Raw genomic sequence first — 21,437 nt, 5'->3', positions numbered from 1 at the left:
CACTTGCTGAATGGAATAGATTGGAATTAGAATACAAATAAGGAGTCTCATGGTGGGGGTGGGGTTATTGTAGTTAAGACTTGAAATTTAAGGCCTGGATCAGGACTTCAGCTGAATATTAAGAAGGGCTCTAAGTATAGGAATATTTGATTACTTTTAAAATAGTACATGATGAGAGAGGAGTGGAAGATGATGACAGTAATACTTGTCTCTAGGATGAGATGCATTGGGGCCATGGTATATGTTTTGAGAAGTCATAGAGTGTTGAAGGTATTTAGCAAAAATCTGTATAAACAAATTACTCCTAAGGAGGGGAAAAGAAAATCTTAATCTTTTGTTTAAAATGATAGAATAGCCCCAGCCAGCAGTGATTATCTCCCCACCTCCACCCCAATTCTTACAGGCTTTTTTTTTGATCACTCATTTAATTCTATTATGCTGCCTTGCATGTCAGCTCTCTCCTCCTTGATTGTATTGGTTCCAGTGAACTGTTTTAAACCTCTTCATATTCTTGTGTGTGTGTATATATATATATATATATATATATATATATATATATAGTACCTTGAGTATAGGAGAAAATTTAGGGAATTTACTAATATTTATGTAATTTTTTGGTTGCTACTTACTTATACACTAATACCTAAAAGGCCTTATTATGCTTCAGTGTTATAATCAAAATAAGGGATGGGAACATGAAAGCAAGGAACAATAAATATGTGGGAAGATTAACAAAGTAGAATAGGTTTAGAATCTTAATTCTGTTCTAATCTGTCTCACAACAAACCTGTGAGGTGCATTATTATTATCACCTTCATTTTATAGATGAGGAAACTGGCTTATAAAGGTTGCAACATGTTTGTGGTAACACAGCTAATACATATTAGAGAGAAGACTTGAACCTAGGTATTCATAATTCTTAACCTCACTAAAGCATATTGCCTGATCAGTAATAATAGTAGACCACATTTATATACTGCTTTAAAAGGCCTACAAAAGTATATACTAAGTCCTCTTCACAAATAGAGCATATTTAATGAATCATTTTGTAAGACAATACAAAATAATTTCAGTGTTTCTATTTTAATATAATTTCTTCTTTTTAAACCATCAACCATATGTTTGAACATCTATGTACCCTTAAATCTATGATTTGCCTTTCGAGGGCATGGAAATGTATGCCACAAAAGATGTATGCTTCAAAAGAATTGCCTTTTGGAGTTGTTGGCACTGCTCACTTTTTATAAGACAATTATGAGATGTCAAAAAGCCAGATGAATGGTACAGACTGTAAGTACTATGAATTTATTGAAAGGAAAAATCCTTGTGGGAATTTTACTGGACTAGAAAAATACAACTAGGAGATGTATTAAGGTGTTAGAATGAGGGAAGAATCAGAGGAAAGACAAACAGATGCTTGATAAATTTTGTTGTAGGATGATGTTCAAGGAAGAATGGATTTCATGTAGGAAATGTCATCTGAGTTGACTTTTAAAGTAAGGGAAGTGTTTCAGCAGGCTAGAAGTATGGGAGATCATTCCAGGTACATAGCATAGCATCAGCAAAGGAGATGGGATAGGATCCACAAATAGTGATGATTCTCACCTACTTATATATCATTCCTACTTGTTTGTCAGCCTCTAGTGTCAGCTGTCTTCCAGGCATCTCAAAGTGATGATATCCATGGACATTTAAAAATCAACATGTCCAAAACAAAAATCATTATCTTTGCCACTAAACTCTTCCTGCTTATTAAACTAAGTTTTCCTTTTACTAGGGCAGTACTTTCATCCTTCTAGTCCTCTATGCTTGCAGTCTAGATGTCATTCTTTATTTCTCATTTTCTTTTACCTCCCATATCCAATCCATTCATTTCACCTTTGCAACATCTTTCTGTCCTCTGACAGTGTCACTACACTGTGGGTGCAAGCCCTCATCTCCTCACTGTTGTAATAGTCTGTTGGTGGGTCTGCCTGTCTCATGTCTCCCCACTAGTCCATCAGCCACTAAAATGATTTTCCTAAAGCACAGGACTGTCACCCCTCACTTGATATACTCCAGTAGCTCCCTATTGCCTCCAGGGGCAAATATAAAATGCTCTGTTTGGTATTCAAAGCCCTTTATAACCTAGCCCCCTCCTATCTTTCCTGTCTTGTGACTTATTCCCTGCCATTTACTCTTTGATCTAGGGACACTGGCCCTGTGGGTGCCTCATGAACAAGACATTCCATCATCTCTCTTCTCTCTGTATTTTCTATCTGTTCTTCATGGCTGGAACACTCTCCCTTCTCTCCACCTTCTGGCTTATTTTAAGCTCCAATTAAAATCCCACCTTTTACAGAAAGTTTCCCCAACCCCTCTTAATTCTAGTGCCTTCCTTCTCAATTATTTTCTATTTATCCTGTCCATAGCTTTTTTAGCATATGTTTATGTAGCGTCTCTTCCATTAGATTGTGAATTCCTTGAGGAAAGCTTGTCATTTGCCTCTTTTGGTATCAGCACAGTGTTGGCATTGAGTAGATGCTTAATGTTTTTTGACTGACTGAAGTAGTCTGGTCTGACTGGAAGGTTGGCAAGGTAGTTTGGGAATCAGATTGTGGAGGGCCTTAAATGCCAAGCAGATGAGTTTTTTGTTTATTTAGTAGCAGGGAATGCTTACCACAGAAGACTTTTGAACAGAAAGGTACCTTGGTGAGATCCATGTGTTATGACTGACTCAGGAACCTTTCAGAAAAATAAGTTGGAAAGGGGAAGAGACACTAGGGCCTTAGATTGTTATAGGAAGGAATTTTGGGAAAGAAGAGGTGAGGACTTGAATGAGAAGCTATGGCAGGAGGAAAGAAAGGAAAGGCAGATGCTAAATAAATTGGGTAGGTAAAATTGACAACTTGTTGAATGAAAAAGAAAAAAGAAAGGTGATGTCAATCTTAGAGAGCCTAGAACTAAGAGATGGTTGGTTCTGTCAACAGAAGTTTGGAAGGTATTTGTAAATCATATGGTATTTTTAAAGTCCACATATCCAGATATCTCATTCAAAAAGAGGCATGGATGGACTAGATAGCACAGTGGATAGAACACTGGCCTGGAGTTAGAAGGACCTGTCTTCAAATTTGACCTCAAACATTTATTATCTGTGTGACCCTGGGCAAGTCACTTAAGCCCTATTGTTTCGCCCTTGCCACTCTTATGTCTTAGAAGTGATAAATGTTTGTTTTTTAAAGGTTGTATGGATCTAAAGTATCACACACAATCAAATTTTACTTACAAAATTTGTTCACAGAGTTCTAGAAGTCTCTTCAAAGTAACTTCATACACATTTGATTGCATTTCACATTTCATTACTGAATAAGTGAACGCTGGCAAATATTTTTTATTCTATCAGACTCACCGTAGAATTTGTTTTAATATCTTGGGGGAGATACATGATTTGAACTATATAGTATATTAAAATCTAAAATTGCAATGAGACTTTTTATCAAATTGCTTTTGGGGCAGTTATTGGATAGTGGAAAGAACATTTATTCCTTGGATTTAGAGATGGAGGACCCAAGTTTAAATTTTATCTCTCTGACTTATTAGTTATGTGACAGTTAAAAACTGTCTTAATCTTAGTTTCCCATCTTTAAATTAGGGACAACATTGCTAATGTTAATATAGGTGAGGTATTCTGTGAAGTATAAAGTGCTATACAAATGTCAGCTTATACTACTGAATTTAAAGTAGGTGTGTTTGCTGGATAAAATAGTGTAATTTTTCTCATGATTGTTGGAATTTGGTTTAAAAGCATATTGGAAGTTTCATATGATAAAACTAAGAAAGGTACTTAGCAAATACCATAAATTGATCTTGGTTTGAAGTGTTTGACATCAGGTCTTGATGCATTAGGGAATATATGCAATTTTGTATGAAGGAATATAAAATTGTTTTTAGCTTGATCAGTATAAAATAAAATTTTTGAAGATCTTTGACAATAACTATTGGCCTTGCTTCCTTATATTTATTGAACATTGTTCTACTTAACTGTTATTTTAAACCTTCAGAGCAGCTGCCAGCACAGAGCCAGCCTTGGCTATAGTAACATGAAACAGACAGATATATGAGAAAGTAACCTGAGAACAATTTATATGTGGGAGTTGGGTTGCTAGCTATTTACTGCTCCTAATATAACTGTCATGTTTGTTTTTAGTTGGCCCTTTTGCCTATAGACCCAATTTTGCCCAGATGAATTGCATGACTCTTCCCACTATTATTTGATAGAATTTATTTTTTTTAACCCTTTCCTTCTGTCTTAGAATCAATATTGTATATTAGTTCTAAGGCAGAAGACTGGGAGGCTAGGCAATGTGGGGGTTAAGTTAAGTGATTTACTCAGGGTCACACAGCTAGGAAGTGTCTGAGGTCAAATTTGAACCTAGGACTTCCTGCCACTAGCCCTGGCTTGCAATCTACTGAGCCACTTAGCTGCCCCTTATTTGCTAGAATTTTAAGTAAGACAAGAAAATTAAATAAAAAATAAGAACATTGGTAAAGAGGAAACAAAATTATACCTTTTTTTTTTTTTTTTAAATTTTAAACCCTTAACTTCTGTGTATTGACTTATAGGTGGAAGATTGGTAAGGGTAGGCAATGGGGGTCAAGTGACTTGCCCAGGGTCACACAGCTGGGAAGTGTCTGAGGCCGGATTTGGACCTAGGACCTCCTGTCTCTAGGCCTGGCTCTCAATCCACTGAGCTACCCAGCTGCCCCAATTATACCTTTTTTGCAGGTGAATGTGATGGTCTACTTTGAAAACTCTCCATTGAAGAAACTAATTGAGAGAAACTACAGTAGAGTTGCAGGATAAAAAAAATCAAGAATCATTAGGATTCCTTTATAGTACTAACACAATCAAGTTTATTTTTCCATTTAGTTAAATGTACTTAGAAAGTGTTTATGATTTTTGTGCCTATTTTGTCAGCATTGATTGCCTATGCAGCTCTTATTGATCAATGTTTCAGAAAATCCCAAATTAGCAGAATTACAAGATACTTTATAATACACTAAAATATAATGACATTTTATTTTATTTAAAAAAAATTTTTTTAAACCCTTACCTTCCGTCTTGGAGTCAATACTGTGTATTGGTTCCAAGGCAGAAGAGTGGTGAGGGTAGGCAATGGGGGTCAAGTGACTTGCCCAGGGTCACACAGCTGGGAAATATCTGAGGCCAGATTTGAACGTAGGACCTCCCATCTCTAGGCCTGGCTCTCAATCCACTGAGCTACCCAGCTGCCCCCTATAATGACATTTTAATGTTAATAAAGCGCTAGTTGCAGTGTGATATAGTGGGTAGAGGATTGCGCTTGAAGTCAGGAAGACCCGGGTTTTTGATTTTGCCCCAGACACTTAATAGCTTCCCAACTCCAAGCTAGTCACTGAACCTTTGCTCTGTCCTAGAATAATTCCCTAGGACTTACTTATTACTTTTCTAGTCTACAATCTGCTTCTTGTTGGAGGACTTCCCATATTGGGATCATTCCTAAATGTTTCTTGAAATATTCTATTAAAGCATCAGTACAATAATAATGGCATTTGATATTTCTATAGCACTTTAAAGTTTACTAAGCATTTTATATACATTATTAGAGGCTCAACAACTCTTGTGTTGCTACAACTATCTCTGTTTTACTAATGAGGAAACTGAAGGCTCAAGGAGATTGAGTGACTTTGCTGGAATCTCCCTTTTCATCACAGATTTCTGGCTGACCTCTTGTACATTTCTGAGTGAAAGAAGATGCTGACTGTAGTTTTTTCATTGCATTTCTTGATCATTATTCACTCTGGTGCAAGTTGCAGGATTTTGCTGGCATAGTTATGTAGGAGATGGGTAGTCTGCCTCCTATTCAGACTGTCACCTTGACTAGAAGTCTTGATTTTTAAATTCTCATATTGTCACAGACATATTTGGAATGGAAGCTCAGCAGATGGTTTAGGGTAGGGCAGGGAGGAAGAAATAGTTAACAGGAATGATGTCCAAATGATGCCCTTAGCTAGGAAGCCAAGTACAGAATAATTTAGGTGGCCGGGAAGAAGATAGAAAAAAGGAAACCCGAAGGAAGGGTAAGAAAAGAAATAAAAGATAATTAAGAGTAGTAAATGGAACATGGGACTGGGAGGGTGGTGGTGGTGGTGTTTTATTTATAATTAAATTACAAGCTTCAAGTCAAATGCAACTTAATTTGCCCTAGTTAAGGATTTCAGATCTGACATCAATCAAATTCTTTAAAAATAAATTTAAAATGTGTACAAATGTTTATATGTACGTATGTATTTAAGGAGTTTAGTAACTTAATCAAATTCACATGGTTAAATAGAGCCACTCCTTGAATCTAGGTTCCTTAATTCCAAGTCCTCTGTTACTTCATCAGGTAGTTGGTTTGTTTATATCTACAAAATATTAACTTTATTAATTTGAAGAAGCAAGTTTTTTTAAAGAGGGATAATTTCATAGAAATATAAGAACATTCAGTTCAAGAAATAGATCTTACTTTCTTTGTACTTTAAACCTTTCAAGATATGAAGCTACTTTGTACACTTGTTTTATAAATTAATTAGGGATATCAGTGTTTTGGAGATTAAACAATATTAGCCTCCATGATGGTGGTAACTATGACTTAACCTAAACTTTATATTATTCTCCCATCACTGCTTTTGCACACAGTGATTACTTGATAAATGTTTGTTGATTAGGAATAATAAATATATTAGTTTTATTAGCATTAATTTCATAAATGCTAGAGGAGGAAAACAATGAAGGAGGGACAACATAGACTGATAAAATATAGTTTGTGGAGGAGACTTAGAAAAATAGTGTAATAAAAAGTGATGGGGGTAGTCCTTTGGGAGGGAGAGGGAAAAGTAGGGGATACCTCAGAGGGAGTGGTTAGCCAGTAGTTGATTAGAAGCTTGGATATTGGGGTGAAGTTATTATAAAGAGGGGGAAAATAGCTTTTTCAAATAGAGAGACCTTGTTCTGAGTCATGGTATCAGAGTTGGGGTATTATCTCTAGTTTGGTTCACATATGATTCCATTCTCTCTTCAAAGAAATGAAGCTCATTAACTATGTAGTAAGATTCTGATAAGAGTTTAGGGTGTTCAGGGTTTTCTTCCCATTTCCTCTCACCCATCATGGACCCTGCTCAGAGATCATCAGAATTAGTTGAATAGCCTGAACATTTCCTTCAATGTTATGTAGACTGTGGAATTGCAATATTTATTAGAATATATCATGGAACATGTTGGTGTTTTTGTTCAATTGTAGAATTAGAAACTTCCATTGAGAATTAGAATTCTAGTTCAGCTTTTGTCATATATTGAGCAGTCATAATTTGGTGGGAGATTTTAAGGAATAATGAGCAGATAACTTTGGTTTGGCATGTTTTTTATACAGGTCTTTTATTTCTCATTGCAGGGTAAAATTCTTTATAAAGTTAGATGGAAAGGATACACTTCAGATGACGATACTTGGGAGCCAGAAGTTCATCTTGAGGACTGCAAAGAAGTTCTTCTTGAATTTAGGAAAAAAATTTTTGATAACAAAACTAAGCCTGTTAAGAAGGATATGCAGGTAATTATGTATTTATATTTTTTTGTGCTTGCCTGTATTTTCTGTCTGTGCTTTTCCTTATAGCTACATATTATTTCTAAGCAATAACTATTTTACTGAAAACCCTACAAGAAAATTCTTTTGTCAGAATTATAAATATATATTACATAGCCATTTAAAAGTTATCCAGAGACTGATTTACCCCAGGTGGCACTTTTTCTTTTAAGTCATTCTTAACCTTTTGGACAGTTTATTGCTTTTTAGCATCATGAAATGGAGAGAAATGTCAAATTAATAAATTTCTTCACTGTTAGCAAATTTTGGAAAGGAGAGTAATATTGAAACTGTTGTCCAAGGGTCTCTCCTTTGAATTTGTTGTTTTTGTTACTCCTATTTTATAAAATTAAGTTGTTTATATATAGACTTGTGAGAAATTAACTATTTATAATCATTATTCAGTGTGGATTATTTTAGCTTTTGCTTACAACATAAACATAACTTCTTGTAATAAATAAGTTCACAAAGAACACTATCCACATTCAGAGGAAGAACTATAGGAGTAGAAACACAGAAAAAAAACAACTGCCTGATCACATGGGTGAATGGGGATATAATTAGGGATGTTGACTGAAAATGAGCATTCTAGAGCAAATATCAATAATATTGAAATAGGTCTTGATCAATGACACATGTAAAACCCATTGGTATTGTGTGACAGCTATGTGAGAGGATGGGAGGAAGGGAGGGATAGAACATGAATCCTGTAACCATGGGAAAATGCTCTAAATTAATTAATTAAAAGATAGTATTGAAAAAAAATAAGTCCACAAACTTTTTTTTTTGCCTTTTGGGCTAGAGATAGGAACCTTATAATTGTTTAAAAGCTATTGTTTTCAATCTTTTTATTTTGTTCTGATTTTTCTTTTTGCCTTATAAAAGTCATTGATTTCTGTTTGGTTTGTTCTCATTTTCAGGTAGTCTTACTTGAATAATATTTGCTGCATTCTCTTTTAAACTATTTATTCCAATTATTTTAGTAAGAGCTTTTTAATTTTTTTTAATAGTTTTTGCCTCATTTCTAGGTATATAGTCCTGGTGGAAGTCAATTTTTCCTTTTACTCTCTATTTATTGGTGTTATACTCTTACTCTTTTGAGGGGATTTAAATTTATATAATTTTCGATACTTGGTATTTCTTTGAGTTACTCACCTCCATCTATAGTTGCTAAATTTTGGGATCGTGTAATGGCCAGGCTTGACCACCCTCTGTTGTACCTTTTCAGGATGGTATTGGGATAGCCTTTTCTCTTTGTTCTCACTTTGAGTTCCTGCCCTGACTTCCACCTCCTATGGTTCAAACTCTCAGGTTCAGAGTGCTTGATCTTCAGGGGCTTCTCTGGACAGAGGATTAGGGACCTCAGAGCCCTTGGGCCTGGTGTTTCATCATCTAAATTTTGCTACTCATCTCCTCTCTAGAACTTTGAAGGTCTCCATCCTGGGTTTTTCTCAGGGCTGCCCTTTGTTCTTGCTGCCTATGGACACAAAGCCTTGCTTGTTAAAACTATCTCTGGAGTTTCTTGTCACATTGAGAGGCTACTCTTATCTGGTATTGACTTTTCTGGAAGCTCTCTTTTCTCCACAGACTTCTGGCTGACCTCTTAGGCATTTCTGGGGTGGAAGAAGTCACTAACTGTAGTTTCCCTTTGGATTTCTTGATTGTTATTCACTCTGGTGCAAATTGCAGGGTTTTGTGGAAGTAGTTAGGTGGGAGTTGGGCAATCTGATTCCTATTCAGACTGTCACCTTGACTAGAAGTCTTGATTTTATAATTCTTATAGGACTTCCCAGAGAATTTGGCAGTGAAAGTAAGGTTGCATGTTTTGATTTAGGAGATACTTATATCAGTTGTTAGTATACCTATTCGTTTTTTGCTAGTTTCTTGCTTTTCCAATTTTATCTTTAAAACGCATACCAGTGGTTTTACTTAATTGGGTTCTTTCCCAAGTTTTTTGTGAATTTGTTTTCCTTTCTACTGTTTTCTTGCTACATTATGAGCCTATATTACTCATTCTCTTCTAATGTCATTTTCTTTAAGATCTTAAAAAAATTATGCTTTAAACCAGTGTTAAACTATCACTATCATGATAGCTCCTTGACTTAAGGAGGTCAAGTATTTGCTAGCTGAGACAATTTGTAGGATCTTTTGATCTCTTCATTACAGTAGTTAATTTAGCAGTTAAATTTCCTAAGAAAACATTAATAGTTTTTATCATTATTCTTTCATACTTTTCCTATTTCTTCCCATAAAAATAGTTTTTTAAATAAGTCAAGCCAGAGTTGCCTCAGTCTTTACAGAGATAACTTATTTTGAAATGCTTCCATATCAGTAATTGTGTTAATATCCTGTAAAAATATCATTATTTCCATTTTTGCAATGTTATTTGGATTTGATTAAAGTCTTAGAAAAAGATTATTATAGTCTTAATTTCCTACCAGATAGAGCCCTAGAGATGAGTATTATCAAGGCACAAAAAATAAAAGCCTTTCTTCCCAGGTTATAAATTGCATGTCTAATCATTGCTAATCATCTCTAGGGTCATTGGGAATATAGGTCGAAAGAATGTGAGTAACTTGGTATATATCCCATTACCATCACTTGGAAAGCAATTTCTAGTTTATGTTCTGCTTATACTAGATCAGTAGCATTACCATTGCATATGAAGGACAGTATGTTATAGCAACAATGAGTTGGTTTTACAGAATGTACTATTGAATTTATACTTGACTTAACAAGAGGGTTGAATGGCTGAGAATTTGATCAGAAGATTAGCTAAGGGCTAATGTAAGCCAAACACTAAAATTCTGAGAATTACTCAGCTTTAATGAGGATTTAGATTGTAATATTACTTTAGAAAATTAAGTAACAAAGTTTAAACATTAATCATTTTTGTACTGACCTTTCCAGTCCAAAGATAAAATTCCTTTTTGCCAAGAAAACAGAATAAAACAAAAAAAGTATTGCTTTTTCTTTGTTTTCTATAATCATCCTATTCTTCCCAAGCAAAGGTTCCAATATAACACCCCCCCCAAAAAAAAAAAACCAGTCCTTTTTGTTCATTCCTTACTATCCTCCATTTATTTTGTGCTTTAGTACTATTCCCCCATTCTATTCCCTGAGAGCTGCCCCATCTAACAGTATTATTTAAAGAAAAAAGAGAAGAGAAAAAATTAGCAAAGCTGATCAGAATTTTCCCACAACTGCAGAGAAAGGAGGAGGATTCTTATATCTTTTATTTGGAGCAGTGCTTATTTTTTGTGATTTTGTAACATTCGTGTTTGTTTGCTTTGTGGTTGTTCCTTTTATCTACATTGTTGTTGATTTTGTTTCCTTGAATCTACTTTATTTCACTGTATGAGATCATTTAAATCTTCTTGTTTCTTATATTCAACATATTCATTGTTTCTTAAAGCATAGTAATATTACTTTGTATTTATGTATAATGGTTTGTTTAACTAGTCTCCAAATTAATAATGGCACTTTACTTCCCATACCTTGCTATGCATTTCATCAAAAAAATCTAAGTTAATTTTGGATTTCCCTGTGCACTGACATTGCTCACTTGGGATAGTTTTCCTTTTTTCTACCTCTTCCTGACTGTTTCCCACTTCCATTCCTGAAATGCCCTTCCTCCTCAGATCTATCCCTTTGATTTTCTTTTTTCCTTTAAAACTCAGTTTAAGTGCCCTTTCCTCTTGATTCCCCAGTTGCTAATCCCTCACACCACATTATTTTGTACCTGGGACTGATAGGTTCTTTAAAAATGCTTGTTGATTTGATTGTCTTCAGTTGTTAATTCTTTAGCTCTCTTGAGAAGACTTCATAGAATTTCAGACAGTTTGAATCCTATCTATTCTTTCCCTATATATACCCTTTGAATTTTTCTCTACTTTCCTGTTTTTCTCTCACACATTTTAAGATGGAGTCTTTTCTCTTTAAGATTACCGTAATTTCTACTCTTAATAAATAGTTCCTCCTTTTTTGTGAAAATCAGGGCCAGAATGGCAGTTTTCTTTGTTGGTTCATCAGTTTTGGGGAAGATGAAATTATCATTAGGGCAAGACAGGAACTGCTTTGCTTTTCAAAAATATATTTTTATTACTATATTCTGGTTTTACATTATCTAAATATCCCCCTGTATTTTCCTTCAGATCCATTTAAAGTCAACCCCATTACACACATTTTTCTAAAGAAGTGAAGTGTCTTCTCACATTTTCTTTTTTTTAAGGGCTAGGCTTATTGTTTGTAAACAACATTCATTTATTATTTTGTGATTGTTCTTTCTTGCACTTATGCTTTCATAATTGTTGTACTTTGCATCACTTCTCATAAGACTTCCCATGCTTTTCTCATGTTCAGCCACTTCTTGATCTTTGGGCATCTAGTTTATTTATGTTCTTTGCTACCACTAAAAATGCTGTTATAGACAATTTTGGGGTGAAAAAATCAAGGCCATATATAGGTACATGAAAAGTGCTCTAAGTCACTATTGATTAGAGAAATACAAACCAAAACAATTCTGAGATATCATCTCACACCCTTTTGATTGGCTAAAATAACAAATGTTGGAAGAAATGTGGGAAATTGGGATACCACACATTGTTGGTTGAGCTGTGAACTGATCAAACTGTTTTGGAGTAACACCCAGATTTATAAAACCGCGTATACCCTTAAACCCAGCAACAGTATTGCTAAGACTGTTTCCCAAGGAGATCAGGAAAAAAGGAAAAGGAGCTATGTGTTTAAAAATATTTATAGCAACTCTCAGTGGTGACAAAGAACTGGAAATTGAGAGGATGCCCATCAATTGGGGAATGACTAAACAAATTATGGTATATGAGTGGGATGGAATACTGCTGCACTATATGAAACAGTGAGCAGGCTAATTAAAAAAAAAAACTTGGAAAGAACTACATGAGATAATGAATAGTGAAATGAATGGAACCAAGGGAACATTACACACAGCTACAGATTTAATTCTCAAAGATAAATTACAAATGATACCTCTAGAGAATGAATTGAAAAATGGAAACATGAAAGACATAATTTATATATACATATATGTTTCCCAGGGGACAATGCCTTTTAGATGCAAGGATGGGAGGGAGGAACTCAGACAGTTATAAATTAATTCCATTAATTTAAAAAAAGGAGGGAGAAAGTAGTATTAAGCATTTTGGTGAACATGAAGCCCTTTCTATTTTTTGCTCAAACATCTTCTTAGAGTATATTCTTAGAAGTAGAATCTCTGGGTCAAAGTATATAACTGTTTTAGCATTAATATACTTGTAGTTGTCTTGCTTTTAGCAAAAAGAATTATCTTGCAAATGTCAAGTTTCCCACCCTTATGATGTCTTGTCTTATGTGAGGTTTGTGATTTATTTCCTGCACTCTTCATCTGTTTTTCTGCTCTGTATGCAATACAAAATGATTTGTATTATATTAAAGTGATAGTATCACATTTGTTTCTGCCTCTTGTTCTTCACCCCAGTATTCTCCATTTTGCTTATCATCATGGTTTCCAGTTTTCAGTACTAATCTGTGGTCCATCTTCCTTTAGCCCTCTTTTAACCTATCCTTTTCCTTTTTTAATAAATCCTATAGTTTCAGAGCCCTGTTCCTCTCTTAACAAATCTGTGTTAACCTATAAAGTCAAATTTTTATTCTTGCCTTTGGATCTCTAGTTCACCTCGCTTTGTTAACTTTGATTTTGGTGAGTCAACAATGAGGGGTTTGTCACATAATATTAAAGATAGAATTGATACCTTAAACATTTTTTTAAACCCATTACCTTCTTTCTTAGAATCAATATTATATGTTGGTTCAAAGGCAGAAGAGTGCAAAGGCAAAGAGGATTAAGTGACTTTCCCAGGGTCACACAGCTAGGAAGTGTCTGAGGTCAGATTTGAACCCAGGACCTCCTGCCTCTAGGCCTGGCTCTCAATCCACTGAGCCACTCAGCTGCCCCCTTAAACATTTCTTTAAGTGAAAAATTTATTTCAGCATAGCATGCTCCCATTCAAATGCCTCATAATGTATTGTGCATACATCTCTTAAGAATGCTTTCATATTTTTGTTGGATATAGTGCGCCAATTGTGTATGCCATGGAGGTGTATCTTAACAAGATATTAAGTTTTGAAGTCAGCAAGTTGAAAACCTTATGGTAAAAGTTATCACTGTATCTTTAAAAAGCTGAAGCTTCATAGGCTGTGGTCCCTTTAAAAGAAGGTAGGCTGAATCAGAGAGCAGATAGATCTGAAATGGTTGCCATATGAATGACCACTCTATGCATCTTAAGCATTGCTCTGAACAAAACTTTTGAGCTATTAATAAGCAGGAACTAGAGGATTTTTGCTCAAATAGAGGAAAATGAAAACAGGTAAAGTTTTAGCTGGCAAGAAATTGTATAATGTGGGGAAATATTGAAAAAGCTTTTAAAAACATTTTTTATTAGAATAAAGACTATCAATATTTGAATCTAGTTAAGTTTGAATGCTGCTATACAATGTATGCAGTCCTAAATTTCTAGGAATACAAAGATTAAGTCCATGCAGTCAAAGAAGCTTATGCTCTATTAGATGGGATCTTGTAGATTAAGTCAAAATTTTCCCCCCAAAATTGAGCAATCACCTTTACTTGAAAGGAATAAGGATAGGGAAGAGGAAATAGTTTTAGAAACACATTGTATAATTATGGCTTAATATAACTGCAGCTAAATATTTGTGACCAAAACAACCACTTTATAGTTTCATCTACCAAGTGCTTCTTATAGTTGAAGTATGCATCTAGCCTAGTCTACTATAGTATGAATGCATACTTACCTATGGATTTAGTATGGTTAATTAAGGCTGAATACAATGTTTGGATAAAAATTATTTATATATACATCAGTGTCTCTATATGAAAAGTCTGTGTGAAATTTTACTTTTGAAGTTTTAAAGGGATTTTTTATACACACACAAATATTTAAGATATTTGCAGGTTAAATGTATATTTACAGAATTTTGAAAGAAGTTGATTAATCCCTTTGATGTTACTTGGGCAAGCTTTCTAATCATACCCCCACATTACCCCCCCCCCCCCAATTAGCACTATGTTTTATATGTACACATACCTTTGCTGTATAACATAAACAGACATAAGGTGGTAGTGGGATAAGTAGAGAAAAAAGGTGAGATGCAAGCGATGATTTAGAGGTAGAAATGACAAGATTTAGCAACTGATACAGAGTGAGGATAAGAAATTTAGAATGTCAAGGTTGCTAACCTGGAAGACGACTAGAAGGGACAGTAGAACCCTTTATAGAAATAGGGAAATTTAGAAGAGGGCTTTAGGGAAAAGATTGTGGAGTGTTCTGTGTTAGACATGCTAAGGTTGAAATGTCCAATAGACAACTGTGAGGAGGGACTGAAGATAAGGAGAGAGGTTGATTAGGGTCACAACTCTAATTAGGGCAAGAAAACACAGAGTTTGGCTGCCAGACAAAGGGAAAAGTTAAAAAATCCACCAGAGAAACATATGGCAAGGTCCAGGCATACATCCTCAGGTTGTTGAGAGATCAAGTAGCAGTGTTGAGAAACTACAGAACATATAGATAAAGCAGGTGGTAAGATCAGGAATAACTTGGAGAGTGGCAGGGCAAAGATGGTATGGTTCATTTAGCCTTCTATTCATGGAAAAGTATTGATGACTACATTAATCCAAGTTATGTCAGCAATCAAACAGTCTAGATGAATTCTAGATAGTCTGGGGCAAGAATTGGGCAAGTCACAGTTTAGTTGGATCTGACAGAATGAGGACTGACCTGCCTCTTATTATTAATAAATATTGACAATACTTCCTTTTTGTATGGATTATAAGAAATTTAAAATATTAGCACATAGAAAAACCTAGAAAGCACAAAAAAAATGTCCAGATAGCCATGGAATATGGCTCCAACATAGGGGAAATAAGAATATAAGAAAATGTTTAGAGAATATATTGGAGAGTGTTAAGCAGAATAATGCTGTAAGCCAAATTCAATACTAAGAGTATTGTTTACCTTCTCGCTTTTTCCAGTTCCTTTCTGGCTAATCTTTGCATTTATGCATTACCTTCAACTTTTGAATGAGCAGAACCGCATACCCCCATTCAACATCCATGTCTTGAGTCATATTATACAGTTTAGTGAATTGATCTCTGTGGACAAGAGCCTTAGTTCAACTTATTTTCCAGTCATTTTGCTTCTACTTCTTAATCTATTCTTTCATACCTTCGAAAGTTTGGTTAAATGTGCACACAATGATTTTCACCATGTTGTGGGCTTCTAATGATGCTCTTTGGTTTGTTTGTCATCCAGAATCTTTATATTGGTGTCTAGAATATTGCCTTGTTCTCAGTAGATATTCATACTTCTGTGTGCCCCTTCTTTTCCATTGTTTCTACAGGTAGCTTTGATATAAACAGAATGAGGGTCTGATTTCTGGTAATGGTGCTGATCCTCTTAAGCCCACCAGTCATTGGAGTAGCCCTTCAAATCTTGCTTATAGCATTTCGAAATCATCTCAAGCCTCTCCAAAAGTTTGGTGATGGGCAAAGAAGGGACCGTAATCTTCAGAGAATGTGGACTTCAGAGAATGTATAATATATACTTAAAAAATCTATATTGTGAAAATTATATATGAAAATCAATATATTTTGTAAAATTGGATTATCTCAAAATCTTGATTAAAGGGGTTGTTTCAATAGATTTAAATTAAATCTATCCTATAATCTAGCTACAACTACTGTTTTTATTGACATTTGTTTTTTTTTCTATGTAGACCTGAAAGTGGATCCTCAAAAGTAACAGGAGAATGTGTTTTTTTGTCCTTTTTTTCATATATTTTTCTTTATTGCTAAATGTTTTTATTTAAAACTTAACATTAAACATTAATACAGCTGACAACTTTTTATAACAGTTATTTACATTTTAATTCATTTCAGTGTATAAAGTAAACATTAATACAAAGCTAATAAGTTTTAGTCACTTTCTCTAAGGTCCTTGTTAGTGTTGTTTGTCTATTCCCATATCCTGTTATATGAGTATAGGCGTTTACTTGATCATTTGACTTTCTTCACTTTGCATTATTTTAGAAATATATTTCTTGATTTTCTTGTAGTATTATTACTTTTATGTTTTAATTACATATGTGTTCTATTACACTTATGTACCACAATTTATTTAACCATTCCATTGTTGTTGGTAATTCAGTTTGCTTCCAGGGTTTTGTAAATTATATATAAAACTATTCCATGAAAACTTTTTAACAAATAAACTTTTCCCCCTTTTTTATGAGACTATTTTTAGAACATACTCTCAAAGGCAGAGTATAAGAATTATTTTTGTAACTTCTACTTTTGTCTTGTACTATTAAGTGTGATTTAGTTAATTTATCCCATAAGAACATATTTCTTTATTACTACATAATGAAAATTAAAAGGGCAATAAAATTTGTGTTTGTTCTTTATATATTTTCAGAAACTTTTTAGAAGTTGTTAATTTAGTGTGTTATTCATAATTGACATATTTTGTAGATTTTGATGTCAGATATTCTTCTCCATATTAAGAAGGATAATATTTTTAAATATTCTAGAAATTTTAAATTATATTTCTGTGAACATATATATGGTTGTTGCTGTTTAAAAATTTTTTTAATGCCATTTTGTGCCCAACAAATTTGAGGCTTTTCTAAGATTCAAAATTCTCTCTTTTTGGGGGCATGATTTTGATAGAATGTTTTCCCTAAGGCTAGTGTCTAGATGATAGTGGCTAAGAAAAATAGCTACAGAGTTAATTTATATGGTATTTCACCTTGTAAAATTTCTCACATTGATGATAAAATAGTATTAATACAATATGTAATAAAAGTAATAGTAATATTCCATTTTCTGTCATGTACTATAACTATGACTTTTCCTGTTTTTTAATTCGTTATTGAATGACTTATTTTCTCTTGCTTGTTCAGTTTTTCAATATTCAAATATTATTAATAATACCATGGAGTATAATATCCAGACTGCTTTAAAATGAAAACATTTTTTTTCTCCTGGTTTCATAAACTTTTTTTTTTTAGTTTTCTGGTTCTTTTGGCAATTTTTTTTTATGGTGGAAATCACGTAAAAGAAACTAATATAGAAGGCAAAATAAGATTTAAGTATTTTTTAACCTTTCATATCTTTGTTTTATAGAGACTAGTTTTGAATGATGATGACATATTTGAGGCAGACTCTGACAGCGATTGGCAAAGTGAAACAAAAGAGGATGTTTCCCCCAAGAAGAAGAAGAAAAAGTCAAGGCACAGAGAAGACAAAAGTCCTGATGATTTGAAAAAGAGAAAATGGAAATCTGCCAAATTAAAAGATAAATCTAAAACACAACTGGACAGTTCCTCAGAAAATTTGGTCTTTGATTCAAAGTCCAAGAAGAGAACTTTGGAATCAAAAGAGGATTCAAAGGAATATAAAAAGACCAAAAAAGATGATTTAAAAGAAACAAAGAAAGTAAAAAGGGGTGAAAATAAAGACTCAAGGGGAAAAGTAAGAGATGATTTTAAAGAAAGCAAAAAAAAGAAAGAGAAACTTAGTGAATCTCTTTTAGAATCTGAATCTAGTACATTTGATGATTCACTTTCACAGTTGGCTGATGATGACAGTGAAGATTTGCCTTCTGATAACAGAGGAGAGAAGCAAAAATTTAAAAGTGGAAAAGATAAGTTAGAACATGACATAATTCAAGATGTGATTTCTGATAAACAGCCAGATGATACAGCAAGTGCTGAAGAAGATACTGATGTCAGAACAAAAAGGAAAAAAAAGAAATTAAAGAAAGTTGAAGAATATAAAGAAGAGATTAGAAAAGTAGAAAATAAGGACTCATACTTAGAGAAGAAAAATTTATACAAAAAGCAAAAGAATCAAGAAAAAGTCAAAGGCTCTATAGAGGTAGATAAATTATCACCTACACCTGCTCCAGTTCAGAAGAGCACAAAACTGGTTAGTGAAGAACGAGGTCGAAGGTCCACTGATTCAGTTGGGGAGGTAAGTCACTCAGTGCTAGAAGAGGAAAGTTTAAGAATAAAAGGATATTTCTTGGAATCAATTGTATGGGGAGAGTAATGTGGGAAAATATTTTTTGTGCATTCTGTAGAGAAAACAGTAAAATAGAGGAAAGAAATCACAGAGGAAGTTTTTCTTGCTCGGTGTTATCCAGGAATTCTAAGGGTAGTACCATTAAACTTTACTAATAACTAAATTCCTAAAGATTGACTATTGTAAGCTGACTACTTCCTGCTTCTCCTTACCTCCTTTCCTCTAATCTTTTAAAATCTATTTCCATGACAAGTAAAAAGGAAGCTATGGACTTCTTGTTTGCTTGTTTTGTTAGAGAAATAATGAGTTTAGAATTATTTGAACAAAATAATATTCTTATGTTACCGGAATGATATTTTCCCTTCAAATAAGTACAATGGTATACACCAAAATAAAGCTTAATAGAGCTATCATATAGGCTTTCTATTTTAGCTTTTGATTGAATAGCTATTAAATAGAGTAAACTATTCTTATAAGTACTGAGATTCAGTTTTACTTCTTTCTGCCTTTCATTTTGTCTTTCAACATGACACTGTCTGTTAGATTACTCTAAAGGAAGAAGTTAACATAATTGTATGCTTAGTTTTGTTTTTGAGTATTTAAAAATTATGACTATAATTTCTTAGTTAAAACAAAATATTTTAATATGTCTGTCTATTGTTAAAAGGGTGAAATTATGGTTGGACTAAATTATTTAAGAGTAGGGTTGCCAGGAATTGATTACTCAATTCCAAATGAAATACTCAAGTCACAATGACTTTTATGGTAGTTTATTTTACAATAGAAAGAGTGAAAGCAAGGAAAATATGAGGGGGGGAGTAAGAAAGGGAAGGAGGAGAGAAAGAGAATAAAAATGAGAGAGAGAGAACAAGGATGAATGAGAATATATTACTCTGGCCTGGTCCAAACCAAGCAGGGCTTCAGAAGGCTTCAGATTTGTCACTCACTAGCACACGTGGGTCATAGACCTTTCTCCTCTCCTACTTAATCCTTAAGTGGGGGTGTATACATTCCTGGTGGCTAAAATCTAAAGAGTCAATAGGAGACAGTTAATCCCATCTTCACAATCCCCCCTGATGATCATTTGGGAGACTAGTCTTTCCAATTATCATTTTACATAATCATCTTATACCTCTAAAAATCTCCTAACTACAGTTGCACACAATATTGCACCTTCTAAGAGGAAGCTACAATAGTTAGAGATAAGAGGAAAATAGAATAGAGAGAAAGCAGAACCATTGTTTTTCTAGGCGCATTGACAAAAAAACCAATTAGGGGGCAGTCCCCTTTGGCATAATACATTGGCATATAATATTATTGGCATAATACATAATACATTCTAAATAACTGTTTAACCTTTCAGTTCAATCAATTGTACCCCAAAGTTAATTCTGGATCTTCTTGATGCGGTGTACGCTTTGCAGGCATCTTTCTGCAAACAGTTCATTCTGTGGATTAAGGAATTAGTAAACTTCTTTTCCTGAAAATTTTGGATTGAAAAGAAAAATTTAAATCTTGGAATTTTATAAAAATAAAATCCCTCATGAAAAGGTTGTTGACCAACACCCAGATCATCTCAGGATACATGGTTGAGTTATGGGGTGTATGAGTCAATTATCAAAAGAAAACCAAAAACATAAAAAGAAAAACAAATAGAAGAAAAATTAAACTTTGGGAGAAATAAAAATTCAAAATCAGAATAAAAATATCAAACATCTATGTAAAATTTCTGAGTAAACAAGAATAAATTCATAGTAGGCCCTTGTATTAGGGTCCAATTAAAGTAATTTCTGTCCCACAAGTCTGTACGACAAAATGCAGTAATATTTCACTTACCCATTGGTAGCCACGACAACAGGAAGTTACCATACTATAAGAGAGAAAAAAGGACTAGATTTTTGTGTAAAAGGGAAGCATCATTCCCTGGTCTGATTTACCTTCACTCTCAGGGATGGGGGAGCCAGGATAATAGCCAAACTTTGGTACTTGACTGAGAGTATTTCATAAGAAGTATGTAGTACAAGGAGTCCTGCATCTTAACATCTGTCAAGTGCCACAAACTCATGTCTCACACTAGGTTCAAGTCCTTTCGTATTGGCATAGAAGTTCAACAATCCTACCTGGATTGGTTTGGTCCTTTTTGACCTTTTGATCCTAGGGACTGTGCAGATTCTCATCTATCCCATTGGGATTGGTTGGTCTCCTTGACCTTGCACTGTATAGTGGCTCTTTTGTTCCCTTCTCCTGGAATCAGACATAATCATTAATCACAGTCCCATAACATTTATCAATAAATGGCAGGTTTCCATAGTCTAAAGCTTTTGGTTATGCATTAATATTATAGCAAATATATTTTAAACTTACATTACTGCAAAATCAAAAAAGACGAATATTGATAATGTGTTTCAAGTACAAAAATGAGGGAAGAAAGAAACTGAAATACTATATTGCACATACAAGGGAAAAAATAATAAAAAGAATGTTTTAAAAATAAAAAATATATAGCTTATAATCAGTGACACACTGTGTCAGCCAAGGAAACATAGACTACAAAGGTTTCTCACCTAAAATGAGATCCATTTCCTTTTCAACTTGACCATGATCCACTGTGTGAGTGCAAATAATTTTCACAATAAGAGATTTTTAAAAACAGTAATACAGCAGGTAATGCACATTCAAAGAAA

The 21,437-nt window shown here is 33.9% G+C and overlaps 1 protein-coding gene across 1 annotated transcript in view; it reads left to right on the top strand.

The window, feature by feature from the left end:
- The first annotated feature begins 1,168 nt into the window (after positions 1–1,168).
- The window catches only part of MPHOSPH8 (M-phase phosphoprotein 8), a 77,223-nt gene continuing 56,954 nt past the window's right edge, over positions 1,169–21,437 (top strand). The window contains exons 1-3 of the mRNA XM_044668973.1: positions 1,169–1,192; positions 7,452–7,607; positions 17,854–18,702. Of these exons, the coding sequence (XP_044524908.1) occupies positions 1,169–1,192; positions 7,452–7,607; positions 17,854–18,702 (1,029 nt within the window). The remainder of the gene's footprint in view (positions 1,193–7,451; positions 7,608–17,853; positions 18,703–21,437) is intronic.

The sequence above is a fragment of the Gracilinanus agilis genome, chromosome 3 (genome assembly GCF_016433145.1).
Source record: "Gracilinanus agilis isolate LMUSP501 chromosome 3, AgileGrace, whole genome shotgun sequence".
In the NCBI taxonomy this organism is placed as follows: Eukaryota; Metazoa; Chordata; class Mammalia; order Didelphimorphia; family Didelphidae; genus Gracilinanus; species Gracilinanus agilis.
Note: the sequence above shows the minus strand (reverse complement) of the source record. Positions and strands in the feature narration are given on the sequence as shown.